The 13729-nt window shown below is 42.5% G+C and overlaps 1 protein-coding gene across 6 annotated transcripts in view; it reads left to right on the forward strand.

Moving 5' to 3' along the window:
- Nucleotides 1-366: 366 nt before the first annotated feature.
- zswim8 (zinc finger, SWIM-type containing 8) overlaps nucleotides 367-13729 on the forward strand; it is a 41725-nt gene continuing 28362 nt past the window's right edge. For all 6 annotated transcript variants that reach the window (XM_046070242.1, XM_046070245.1, XM_046070244.1 and 3 more), the window contains exons 1-2: nucleotides 367-2048; nucleotides 9275-9428. In XM_046070242.1, the coding sequence (XP_045926198.1) occupies nucleotides 1871-2048; nucleotides 9275-9428 (332 nt within the window). In that variant the 5' untranslated portion in view covers nucleotides 367-1870. The remainder of the gene's footprint in view (nucleotides 2049-9274; nucleotides 9429-13729) is intronic.

Below are 13729 nucleotides of genomic sequence, written 5' to 3' on the forward strand. Positions count from 1 at the left end.
TGGTTAAGTCAAAAAGCCCTCCTTCGTTTTTGAACGTTACCATCACTTTCCATTCAGTTTGTTAATCCTCCTCTATCACACTTGTCTTCGTAGCCTTCACTTTTCTGGCAGCAGTGTTGCCTTCCTTCAAACCAGAAGGTGCACTTCCAGAAACCGCTCCTACCTTTCCTCTCCCTGTTTACATCCTCCCATGACATACACATCTCCACCCATCACTCATGGTCGTTACATTCACTGTACAGTTGTTGCTAATCCGCCAGATCAAACCGATTACTGTCAACTCTCACACGCAATGAAAACCCATCTGAAGCTCTGCCTGTGTAAAGCTGGCAGCCGGAAGCTGTGATCAGCTGATGGAGGAGGAGCTGCGGGAGAGGTGAGCCATCTTCCCCCGGCAGACTGATACACTCTGATAGAGCCTGGACCAGAGGGATACGGGAAAAATACTGAGGATCCCGGTGTCATTTGGAGGCTGAGACGATTATAGGACACCAACACAACCGGTGTCAGTCGGGAAGGAAGATCTCTGAAGGACTCATCAGAATTTCGGCAACAGAGCTGACCGAGGGACCAGCTTTTAACGTCAGACAGAAGGCTCTAATACTAATACAAAGAACGGAAACATTGAGCTAGGAGCGGGGATTAATATCGATATATGAACTGTATGTAACCTAGGAAAATGCAAAAGTCCAGAAGATAGGTGGTATAAATAAGCATGTAGTCCCTGTCGTCCGACAGGTGTATACCCTCACCAGTAAATGTAAACAAACAGCTCTTCAAGCTAGCTAAGTTAGCTTAGTTAGCTTTCTATTGCTAACGTAAGGTAACGTTAGTTGTACCGAAGCAGAACGAAGGCAAACCGAGCTGAAGAAGTCTGTCGTCGGCTTCAACACCAAATTCAACCTCAACATAGTCGTCTGCAGCGAATGACAGCGGTGTGTAACGTTATTTTCTCAGTATGCAGCTATTAGCATAATTAGCCTAACGTCGGCTACATGTTCTTTACATTAGCAGCCCAGCACAATAACATTAAACTAGCACACTAAATGTGGAACAAAGAAGACAATTTGACAATACTACGTGTGTTTTTGACATCGACTCGTTTAAAATAGCTATGAGTGTGATTAAACACTTTTACACAGGATTGGTGTAATGCTACAATAAATAATCTAGATAGTCATCGTAGTCCAGTTTGTTGGTTGAAAAGAGTAGAACGTCGGGATGAATGAAAACAACTTAGTGGTCTCTTGAAGATCTAATCACACTGCTAACCACAGCCAGCGTTTTTGCAAAGCTACATGTCGTATTGGCGTTCTTGGCTGCATGGTGGGTGGAAATGTGTGTATGACCGCAACAATACTTAGCTGGTGAGTTTGGCTCGTTTCTCTCGGCGGCGGCAGTCGGTAATAGTACCGTCACACAGACGACAGGACCTTCTGTTCAAAGTAATAACGTTAGGCTGTAAAGGGAGCCATAACTCAGCCAGGCAGCATGGAGTGGGTTATTACATCGATCTAAATGACTAGTAGTTTGATTTGACTGTGTAAGAGACCTGAGGAAGTTACATTTAGACTTTTACTTTGTGGTTGTAGTTTTGAAGTGTACAGCGTTATATCCCTGCAGCCTATTTAAAGGAGACCACCGCCTTGTCAGAGTTTGTGTTATGTAGCTGTGTTTGAGGGCCCAGCGGTAAGCCTCTCAGCTGTGTTTTGGTTGCTAGTGGCCTCCCCTCCCCCAGTCTTGAGACTCTTGATTCTCCCCGAGTGTTGGACACTGCTCGCCGGGTTTCCCCTTGATTGTTAGAGTAAAGAAAGGCCGTGGCCTCAAGTCGCAGTCCTCTGGACTTCGAAGCAGTTAAAAAGTGGATGTAATGGAACTGATGTTCGCCGAGTGGGAGGATGGGGAGAGGTTCTCCTTCGAAGACTCGGACCGGTTCGAGGAAGACTCTCTGTGCTCCTTCATCTCAGAGGCCGAGAGCCTCTGTCAGAACTGGAGGGGATGGAGGAAGCAGTCCGCGGGACCCAACTCCCCAACTGTCAAGATTAAAGGTTGGAGAAGGACACACCAACTCACACATACATGTCCATTGATTATGAATACTTCCATTAATTTCCATAGTGAGTGTGACAGGCTTTATTGAAGTTAATAACAACAGGGTTAAAAGACATTAGCAGTAGTGCCTGTTGCTGGAATATTTGTGAAGGTGCATATCACCAGCCAAGTGCTGGTAAAATTTCCAAATTGCCAGTAGCTTTACTTTAGATTTACTTCACTAAGCAGCCAAACAAATATTGGTAATCTATTGAGTGGCTGGTACATTCAGTAGCCATTTGGCTGGTGGACAAAGCAGTGACTGTAGCTGACATTATTGTAGTATAGCACTCAATCTGCTTCACTTAACTCAGTCAGTCTGTTGCTGTGCGTGTGTTTCAAAGCAGGACTCACATTAGTCTCTGAGCTTTTTCTGACTTAAGCAAAAGCATGGTGGCAGTTTTTCACAAGCTAGAAACAACAAATACAGCGACTCGAGAGCACCTTTGGAAGAGCACTTGTGCTGTGTATTTTATCATTATGTGGCTTGTAATGTTATGGAAGAGTCCTGGCAATGTGGGGACCCAGTGGCGTGTGTGTTGATTCCTCACAGCAACCTTAGGCTCTTCTCTGGGGTTAGTCTCCAGAGACTCCTCCATTTTCTTGTTTACTAAACCCATCAACAGGCGGAAAGCCCTGTGCAACAGGAACAGCAACTGGTGGTTCTGAATGACACTAACTGTTTATACATGCAAGCTTTTACCCTTTTAACTAGTAGAATAAGAGCCCCGTCAGAACAAAATACCTCATGTAAATGTGTCAGTCAGAACAAACAAATGTACTTTTAAATTAATTTAATTCCATTTGAAAGGCCGGTTTAAAGTCCTCACAAGTTGTGCCAAAGATGATAATTCTTCTCTTAATTACTCTCTTGGGATGTTTACGCAGGATAGGTGTTTGACAATGGATGGTTGGATGGATGTTTAGTAGTTTCCAAGAGATTCCCGACCATGATGTGTGGCTTCAGTATTCCAACAACAGAATTGCCAAGTGCTCGAAGCAGCTCCATCTTGGTCACTAAACCCAGCTCTCTTGGTCGAGAGCTGGGTATAGTCTTTTGGTAGGACAGAAATGCTCGTCTACTTTCTGTGGAGAATGAAAACAGCGCACTTAATGCTATCATTTTATTAAGCAAGCAAGCCCAGTCAGTCAGTTGTTACAAGCTCATGTTGTGCAGCCAAATGTTATTCAAACCCACGGAACTTAAATTTGAGAAAAGATCCCAAAGTTTCCACAGGTGCCAAATATGTCAGGCTGAATTTTGGAGAAAAATTTCTAAAATGATGCCAGACAAGGCATCATGTGACAAGACATGCCACAAAGGGTTAAATGGCGGAAGAGGTGTTACAAAAACGTATTCACTGCAAGGAAAGCTGCATATTCAATGAAAAATGTCCTACTTGAGTGGCCAGAACATGTGTGCATTAGTGTGTCTTTGTTTTGTGACTGACTCAAAACATTGATGGCATGCAAATAACATGTTGATGCAACTTTTTTAAGTACACAGTGTTTTTGTGGCCAGAATTATTCAAAAGGTTAAAAAGGCATTTTTTGCTTGGATACAAGGTAGTTTATGTATCATTATACTGCACAAGGTTGTATAATGAAAGAAAGTTTGTAGTCTCATCATTCTACACATTAAGAACTTAGCATATAATTAAATGTATATTAGAATATAGTCCCATAAAACAAAACAAAATAGTTATTAAATAGGCTACAGGTATATTCCCAGAACATTCTGCAGTGCATTTTCTGAAATTGCATCTGGGTTGAAAGGTAAAAGCAGCACAAAGATGACAACATGGTTTCATCTTCACAATAAAAAGTCTCTCAATTTTAACTGAGTTTAAGAACCATGCATCATCTATGATTGGTCCAGGCGGATCATCTAAGTTCCACTGCTCTATAATCCTGTGAAGTTTATGAACTACTCTGCAGACTAATGTCTCTGCAGGCAGTTTAAAGCAAGGTGACAGATGTCTCATATGAATGGGTCCAACATGGGTTGAACCCTCAATAAGTAGACCCACATCATACACACGCAGTCAGAAACAGACATGTTGGAGGGTTGGGGTTTACCCAAACTGCAGACCCAAAGTGCCTGTTGTGTGCTGCTCCTCGTCTAACAGCCCACTGAGACTACTTTTTGTTTTAACCTTCCTCTGTGCAATATTTAAAACTGACCCACTGACAGAAACATGTCCATATCTTGCTGTGTACTCCAATGACTTATGTGTCAGTTGCTAAACTCTGTGACAGATAGGGATGTACTTTCAATTTTCTTTGGTATTGAGATGGCCACATGTATAAATTTGGTGGGGTTTGAGAACATGGAAACACTATGGCAATGGAAGGGAGCTGTGAATGGTGAAGAAGGTTTTATCCTACACAGGCTGCTGTAATAAAGGCCGATGTGACCGTTCTAAATCATCACTTTATCAGAGCTTTACCTGAAAATGCAACTGTAAGGCAGCCCCACTCGCTTTTTTTGTAACTGCCAACGAAGGAAGATTTCATCAGGATAAGGTGATTATTGTGTATGTATGTAACAGCTAACATTCATGGCATCTAACATATTGTATTATCGCCTTACAGGCTCAGGTATTAACATTTGATCTGTATCTGGATATCTAATCTGGATCAGGAAAAACACAGAATCTTTGCAATCGGAATGTGATTGGCCATTCGACATCTGGTTGTGGTCATTAGTCTAGTTAGCAAGGCTAAGGGATTAAAAGAACACTTATTAATACCAGGTGTAAAAGTAAAGCCTTGTGACCAGAGTTGTCCTCCAGATAACGCATCCAGATACTGATCACATTAAAGCTGGGGAAGGCAACGTTGCAGAAACCGGCAAGAGGCTGTTAGATTTTGACAGTATCCAGTTGAAGAAATCCCACCCCCTCCCTTCAGGCCTCCCTCCAAAGCTACTCCCCTAAAAACAAGACAGTCCTGACTACCACAGATAACATTTTTTTTGTGTGTGTCAGTCCATTTGATTAATTGATTGCTGTCATGATGTAAAGAGAATTTCAACAAATATAATAAAAAATGCTTCTGAAATGAATAGTAAATTAATTGCCTACCACAGCTTTCAATGATATATCAAAAAATATCTGCCTATTGCAAGCCCTTACTAGAAAAACTATGCGTTTCTGCTCAGTGACTTCCAGCAGTCATATGCATTGCAATAATAGTTTAAGTGTGATTTCAGAGGTTTAAGTGAGCAGTCTTTCCCTGTAACTTGAGTTTACATTACATTAGAGGGATGTGTTGTAGCCAAATGTGTTTGTTTTTAGATTATTGGTATGGGCGTTCGGCCTATGTGATAGTGACAGCTGCAGACACGCACAGGGAAGGTGAGAGAAAGAGGGGATGACTTTCAGCTAAGGGCCACTGGTTGGAATCAAACCCAGGCCGCTGCAGTAAAGATTCTGCCTTAATGGTATGCGCTCTACCAGGTGTGCTGCCGGGGCCAGGCCAGCTGACAAGTCTGCCCTACTTTGGGCAGTAATTGTTTGTGGTAGTTCCACAACAGAAGAAGATACTCCTGCTTTATTAATTCATTTATTTAAACTTTAAGACCAAAATAAAGCTAGATCAATCAATAATCATTCATCATTGCGGGCTCCAATACTTGACCTGTTTTGCTTCCGCTGAATAACCTACTTGCCACTTTAACATAGCAGAGGATCCGGTGTGTAAACAGCAGAGGCAGCATTTGAATAGTGAGCAGAACATCCCACACGGCGCACCATAAGCGTTTGTCAGTGTACAAATGGAGCGCACCCTGTGGAGAGAAATGGACAGAGGGAGGAAACGAGGAAGGCAGTGAGACAAGTAGTGATCCAGTGAAAAGAGAGTCCTCAGCTCTTCACCAGCCAGCCACAAAGGAACAGCTGTTGTGGGTTCCCTCTGTGCCGGTCTCTGATTGGTGGACAGCTTGCTGTCATTCACCTGCAACAGCCAATCATAGGCTCGCAACATTAACTCTGTTACTACCCAGCCACCCATCTCTCTCCAGGTTTTAGTTCTTTGCTGTGAGACAGTGGGGCTGTCCCCGTTTCCTACTATATACTAATACTGTGGTTTACGCAACATGCAAATGTCAAATGACCTTTCAGTTTTTCAAAATGGATTATTTTGCAGGAATAGAATAAAGGCATCTGGTGATTGAGATCAGTCAGGCTGCAGTTTTTGCAATATTACCTCCAATTTCAAACAACAACAAACAGTGACTTAAATGTAATCCTAAAGATGTAGTAGTAGTAGTAGAAAAAGAGTTAATAGAAATATGTTGTAATACAACAGTAGTAGGAGTATTAGTGTGTGTATATATATCTATCGATCGATATGAAATCTAGTATTGTTGCTGACATTTATTTCTTTAATTACTTACAATATAACTACTTCAGCAAGACATCACTGTAGCACTGATGAAATACACCAATACAACGCTCATACTACTAGACTATGTATGTCATGCAGCTGACAGTTAAAAATAAACTTTCAAATGAGTTCATATCAACAGAAAGTGAAAGACGAACAAGAACTTATATTATTAAGCAGTGTGTTGAGTGATGAATGTTCTGGTGAAAGGCCAGCCATTAGCTTAGCTTGTAGTTCTGTAAAGATTGTCCTCTCTCAGACGCTTGGAATCGTACATCAACCGAGCGCAACAGTAGCTACAAGAAGACTCAGGACTGTCTCTCAGACTGAGCTTTCTCTGGCTGCTCACAGGAGTCTCCTCCTGTTGTTCAGTCACTCGTTCTTCTGCTACTGAAAAATAATTACTTGGCTTTTTCATTGAAGCTGGCTACATGAATTATTGAAAATCTCTGTACAGCTTGGTCTTTGTTTTCGTGACACTGCTGACTTGAACCTAATAAGGTTGTTTTATGCTTGATCAGATGTTTGTAAGACATGTTGTCCGACCACTTCTTAAATGAATGTGTTTTAAAGTTGTTCCAAATGGCCACACTGGAAGACTGCGTGAAAAGCTGACTTTCAGAGAGAGGGGAAACCCAGTATCGTTAAAATATGGGGATAACGTCATACATTTTTTAGACAGGCTCTCCTTGAAGGCATTTATAGTGTCACGCCTGGTTGTGCACAGAGAAGTGTCACATGTAGTTGTGTAATAAATAAAAGAAGAGAGCTACAGAGAGAGCTTTAAACCCTGGCTCCACACACCTGGTCAATCACGGCGTGAAGTGGGTGTCAGTGTCGGGTTTTAGGTTTCGGAAAGTTCCAGAAATGGTAAGGAAAGGTGTCTGGCATCCGACAAGCACTTCTGATGGATGTTACTGACCTCTTAAAGCTGCCTGGGTGAATTATGTAGCAGTTTTCACTCAGTGGAAAATGGTTTACTAGCCTGTTTATGAGTTAACTGACAAAATGAGTTGTTTTTCACCTAATGCACTATATCAAACACCTGTGTTCGTTTTTACACACACACACACACTGCGGCTTAGCTCACAAATTTAGTCCCACACAACATGAGTGATGCTAGTCTGCTTGTATAGATGCGCTTCCCATGGCCTGTAACCATGAGCCTTTACACCAAGGATGGCATTATATGAACAGAGAATTTTCCTCCATATATGGTAAACAGCAGCACAAGTAGTGGCTTGGAAATGAGGTCTGTAATCTGAGACCCATCACTTTTTCTTCTCTCAGTGGCAGACCACTGTGCTCTCAATAAAGCCCCTGTCATTGTACTTCTGTAGCCCTTTCTTCACTACACGCACGCACGCACGCACGCACGCACGCACACACACACACACACACACTCTGTTTGATTAGACTTCTTCATTGGTTACAATATATATAATAGTAACAACATACTGATGATTTTGCTGTTCTTGGGGCCTTGCCTGTGTGGGACTAGTTTTTCAGAGCCAGGTGTCATGCTATCATACTTTGTGACAAAAATGGATTCTGGTGAAATCTGTCAGTGACACATCTATGCTCACCGACTTGCATTCTGGATTTGCTTTGGATCACCTCCCTTACCAGCTTTTCAAGGTGTTGGATTTGTGTAAGGATGGATCTGTTTCAGTTTCCACTCACATTCAACCATTTTTTTTTTTTTCCCCCTGGGAGCCAAACAGACTGAGAGCACTGTCAGCAGCATGTTGTTACACCACTTAACAACCACACATGTTGGAAAAGAGCAGCAGTACACGCACATTTTCTGCACTCAGTCTTTCCCCTGTGACGATGATGACACGTGATCAGAGCTGATAAGAGTCCACTTACACTGTATAGACAAAAGTACTGGGACACCTACATTACTTTTATGACATCCCATTCTAAATCCATAGGCATTCATATGGACCTGGTCCCCCCTTTGCAGCTATAACAGCTTCCACTCTTCTGTGAAGGCTTTCTACAAGATGGTGGAGTATGCTAGTGGGAATTTTTGCCCATTCACAGAGAAGAACATTTGTTAGGTCAGAGAGTGATGTTTGAAGAGAGGGCCTGGCTTCAATCTCCGTTCTAGTTCACCCCAAAGGTGTTGGATAGGTTTGAGCTCAGGGCTCTGTGCAGGCCACTCAAGTTCTTCCACAACAAATTGGGGAAACCATTTCTTTCTGGAGCCGGCTTTGTGCACAGGCGCATCGTCATACTGAAACAGGACAAATGCGAACTGTTGGAATAACTACTGTCTAAAATTGTATGCATGCTAAAGCATACAATTTTAGACACAAGATTTCCCTTAACAAAGACCACACCCTGAAAAAACAACCCCTCTCAAAGTATTAGGACAGCGGTGTCCCAGTCCTTTTGTCCATATAGCGTAGATTCTCTTGGGTATTAGGCAGATTTATTCACAGACCTAAATACAATCCAAGGGGACCATGCCAAACCCAATTAGTCGAAATATACTATGGACCCACCTCAGGTCACAGGTTGGACCCCTGAAAACCTCCAGTTCTCCTTGAGGAAAAATGGCAAGCTGTCTATCGGAGGGAGGGAACTTTTGTGCAGTGTTGGTCTGTGGATGGCTAAAGTTGCTCTTTAATACTTCTTGTCTGGTAGTTGAGGTCCTTCAACCTGCAGTGTTCAGTAATGCGATGCCAGAGTGAAGGAACATAAATGCACACACTACCTGAAGTCTGTCTTGTCCCATGTGGCTGACCTGTGAGCTGATCCTCCTCTCTCCTGTGGTCCTCCTCAGATGGCCAGGTGATTCCACTGGTGGAGTTGTCAGCGAAGCAGGTAGCATTCCACATCCCGTTCGAGGTGGTGGAGAAGGTCTACCCCCCTGTCCCAGAACAGCTTCAGCTCCGCATCGCCTACTGGAGCTTCCCCGAGAATGAGGAGGACATCAGGTGAGAACAAAGATAACCCGGATTTAATTTCTTCATCTCTTGCTAGGGATGTGCTGATTGTCAATCATGTCAACTACTGACAGATTTGCTGATGTCCTGCCAGCCATGAGCTTTACTAAGAGAAGAGAGCTTTTTTAAATGTTTGGTCTCCTGTGATAATTGATAAAAAGAAAACGTCCGCACACTTTAGAGTCTATGTTTATAATGATTCTCCTTCCATTGACTGTGCTGTAGCAGTGTTTCCCATACGGTCATTTATTTGTGGTGGCCCGCCACAATAGTAACGCTGACCGCCACATATTGATTTTCGATTGTTTTTTACTAGGCCTATTTAAAATATTATTTTATTGCAGGGCGCCATAGCACATTCGCGCAGCACATCCTCTCACTCTTTTTCTCTCTCTCACTCACCCGTCCCTCTCGCTCTTGCTCTCCCTCCCTCTCCCTCATGAACACAGCTGCACAAGTCTGTCTAACACAACGCTGTCAATGTTGGAGACCCAGCTTAAAAAAGGTTATTAGCAAGCATGTAAGGAGCCTAGCTAATAGGGAGAGCTAAGTTAAGGTTAGAAAACACCTGGGTTTTCGAGGCTAGCATGCTGTAGATAGCTGGTAGTCGATTGCAGGCACACCCACCCCACCCACCCCCATGCGACACTCATTCTGTGGGAAACACTAGTAATCCACAACTAAGTTCTGAAAGCAAGCTACATATTTTAAATAGAACTGCAATATAAAGGAGCTTGAAAAAGCACACACACATTAGGTATTTTATTTAAACTTTAAACATTTTTTGCTTTACCAGACACAAACGCTTACTGTTTTATTTACTGTTTTATTTACTTTTATTTTTACATAATTTTTATGTTTATATTTTATATTTATATTTTATATTATTTTCATTTTCTAACACACACACAAACACACACTTACTGTTTTATTTATTTACTTAATGAAATGTATGAAATTAATTTTCTTATGTAATTTATTTATAGCTTTGGCAATATTGTTGTTATTAGAGCTGACTCCCAATAGTCAAAGATTCGATGGGCGGAGCGTGTTTCGACTGTCAATCTCACAGTCGAAGCTTCGCAGTGAAACAAGGATCATACCATTTTGGCGATATGGGGGTGCTCAACGTCTGATTTTACACAGAACTGGAGTGGGAGGGGGGAGAGAGAGAGGGGGAGAGGGTCTTCAAAAAGCCTCAGTTTAGCTGGAAATTTACAGTGTAAGAATGAATAGCGACTGCAGCTCTGCAGCTTCTCAAGATTAAAGAGAAGCTACCGTGTGTAACGCCCCCCTCCGCCCACAAAAACACACACGATTGGACTATAGGCAGGACTTGACGATTCTGATTCGACTATGTAAATCCTTAGTCGGGGACAGCCCTAGTTGTTATACAATCATGCCAATAAAGCTGATTTGAATTGATAAACAAACAAGCAGTTATCCCTGGTGAGACAGATGATGTCCCTTAAACATGCAAATTTTACATTTTGTGCAGTGACAGTAGCCAGTACTGTTGGATTGGGATAAGATATGCTGGAGATGTAAAGCATTGAAGACGCACAGCACAAGAAAAGACAAACAAAATCAGAAACAATCACACACGTCTCTGAAAAGGTCCAAAGGTTTATATTCATCCAATGGGATGAGACTTCCTTTTGATGACAATTTCATTTATTTATTTATTATTTATTTAGTGCAAAGTACTGAAGGCAAGTCCAAGTTGAGTATTTACTGGTGTGTGTGGTTACTGATTTATCAGCCAGTCCTGGGATCTGCTTTGATTAAGTAGTTTTACATTTGAGAGTATGTGATTTACTGAAGCAACTCTTGGAGAAGTTTCTAAACAAAAATCAGTATAGTGCCGAAATGGCACACAAACGTTTAGCAGCTCATTCCTTGTGCAGACTACACACTTGCCGTCTTGTGACGGGAGTCTTGAAGTGGTTGTGGCGTTCACACTACGTGACTGATCGGTGACAGGGGGTCACACACTATATGAGCTGACAGCGGCTGTATCACCTGACGCAGGTCTCCCAACCATGTTTTGTCAAGAAAACACAGGTAAAATGTGAAACGGGAAAAGACGCGAACCTACACATGAAACAGCTGGTGTTTGTTATTATAAAGATAGCAATTATAAAGACAAAGAATCTGGGTGAAAGAATGGATTAGCATGCGCAGGCAGCAGGGATTGTCTGAGCTACAGAGAGCTGGAGGTGAGTAAAAAGTGTTTTGCAGTGGAAAAAGTAGCTGCCTGCTCTGCCAGCGGCCTGCTGTCATTGGCTGAATATGGATGTCGAGTCGGCCGAATCTTCCAGATATTTGGCATGCTAGATATCTGGCAGACGTTGGCGATGTGTCAGAAATGTGGAGAGGGTGTTGTAGTCAATTCTTTGGTCTGGTCGCTGCCTCACAGACCACTGGTCGCTACCACTAGGGACGCTACTGGTCGCTACCACTAGGGACGCTACTGGTCGCTGCCACTCAGACCACTGGTCGCTACCACTAGGGGCGCTAAAGATAGTGATCAACTGCCACACAGACCACTGGTCGCTACCACTAGGGGCGCTAAAGATAGTGATCGCTGCCACACAGACCACTGGTCGCTACCACTAGGGCCCCTAAAGATATTGGTCGCTATCACTCAGACCACTGGTCTCTACCACTAGGGCCCCTAAAGATATTGGTCGCTATCACTCAGACCACTGGTCGCTAAAGATAGTGGTCGCTGCCACACAGACCACTGGTCGCCACCACTAGGGGCGCTAAAGATAGTGGTCGCTACCACTCAGACCACTGGTCGCTACCACTAGGGGCGCTAAAGATATTGGTCGCTACCACTCAGACCACTGGTCGCTACCACTAGGGGCGCTAAAGATAGTGGTCGCTGCCACACAGACCACTGGTCGCTACCACTAGGGGCGCTAAAGATAGTGGTCGCTGCCACACAGACCACTGGTCGCTACCACTAGGGCCCCTAAAGATATTGGTCGCTACCACTAGGGGCGCTAAAGATAGTGGTTGCTGCCGCACCAACCACTGTTCTTTATATATTAGACATTTTGCATTCTATTTAAACTTTCTTTTAAAATTCTGAAGACGCTACTCCAGAATGCTACAATTGTTGGGCAATGATTATTTTTGTAATTTTTGCAAATCCAGGATGTAGCGAACTCTATGACGTGTAGCAGAGCGATAGCAGTATCTCCATAAACTTCAGGTCATACATTCACATTTCAGGTTTTTCCTCCTGAGACCTTTCATTAAACTCTTGCTTATATTGTGTCACCAAGAGTTCCTCAGTTTTGGTAACAGAGATCCTATTGTACTGAAACAGCCCTTGCACTGTTGCTGCTGTTCTGGTATCCACCTCTTAAAGGCCATTTTAGTATCCATCCATGTGAGACAATCCTTACAGCCTTTGCAAAGCCAAAGCAAGTGCCCTTTTAAAAAGATCTATCTTTGTGCATTCTTTTCTTCAAATTATTGCAGTCTATGACTCTCTGATTCCTTTCTTCTTGTAGACCAAGAGCGGTAACTTGACTCCATTCACAGCCCCAGCCCTCTTACCAGTGATGGACGTTTAAATATGATTAAATATGTGTAATGCAGGTGATTAAATGGGCACTCAACTGAATATCTTTGGGTTGTGGACAAAACAAGAGATGACGTTGTCTTTGGTCAGAAACACTGAAGTTTTTCCCCGTTTTCTGACATTTTATAGACCAAACAACTAATCAATTAATCAAGAAAATAATCAACAGATTAAGGACAAAAATAATCATTGGTTGCCGCACTAATTAACAGATACGCTTAGGTTTAGCTTGCAACATTTGCAAATGTCCACATTTAAATATGTAGTTTGAGGAGGCAGAAACAGTTGTTCCAACCTGAAAATAAGCTGAATAGCAGAAGAAATGTTGATTAAAGAAGGGATGTTGACACAATGACCTACTGACTTTTATGCCTTATTTTTCATGAGCTACTTACTCCAAATACTGGATGTCCTGATTCCAAACTATTAAGATGATCTACTCTACGTATTGTTATGTAATGGATGAAAGATTAACTGAGAAATTCTGACTCCTGAAATTGATCAGCTAAATTAAATTTGGTTGTGGTTGGAAGGACTACAAGAATGCACAGTCCCCTCCAATCATTCAGTGGAGTTATATAGTTATGTTTATTTTCCTTCACAAGCATGTTAACCATATTTAAATATTTAGTCCATTGCTTTTTTCTGATTGGGAAGAGTTCACAAAGATTTTGACCGAACAGGAACCCGATCC

The sequence above is a fragment of the Micropterus dolomieu genome, linkage group LG15 (assembly GCF_021292245.1).
Source record: "Micropterus dolomieu isolate WLL.071019.BEF.003 ecotype Adirondacks linkage group LG15, ASM2129224v1, whole genome shotgun sequence".
Lineage (NCBI taxonomy): Eukaryota > Metazoa > Chordata > Actinopteri > Centrarchiformes > Centrarchidae > Micropterus > Micropterus dolomieu.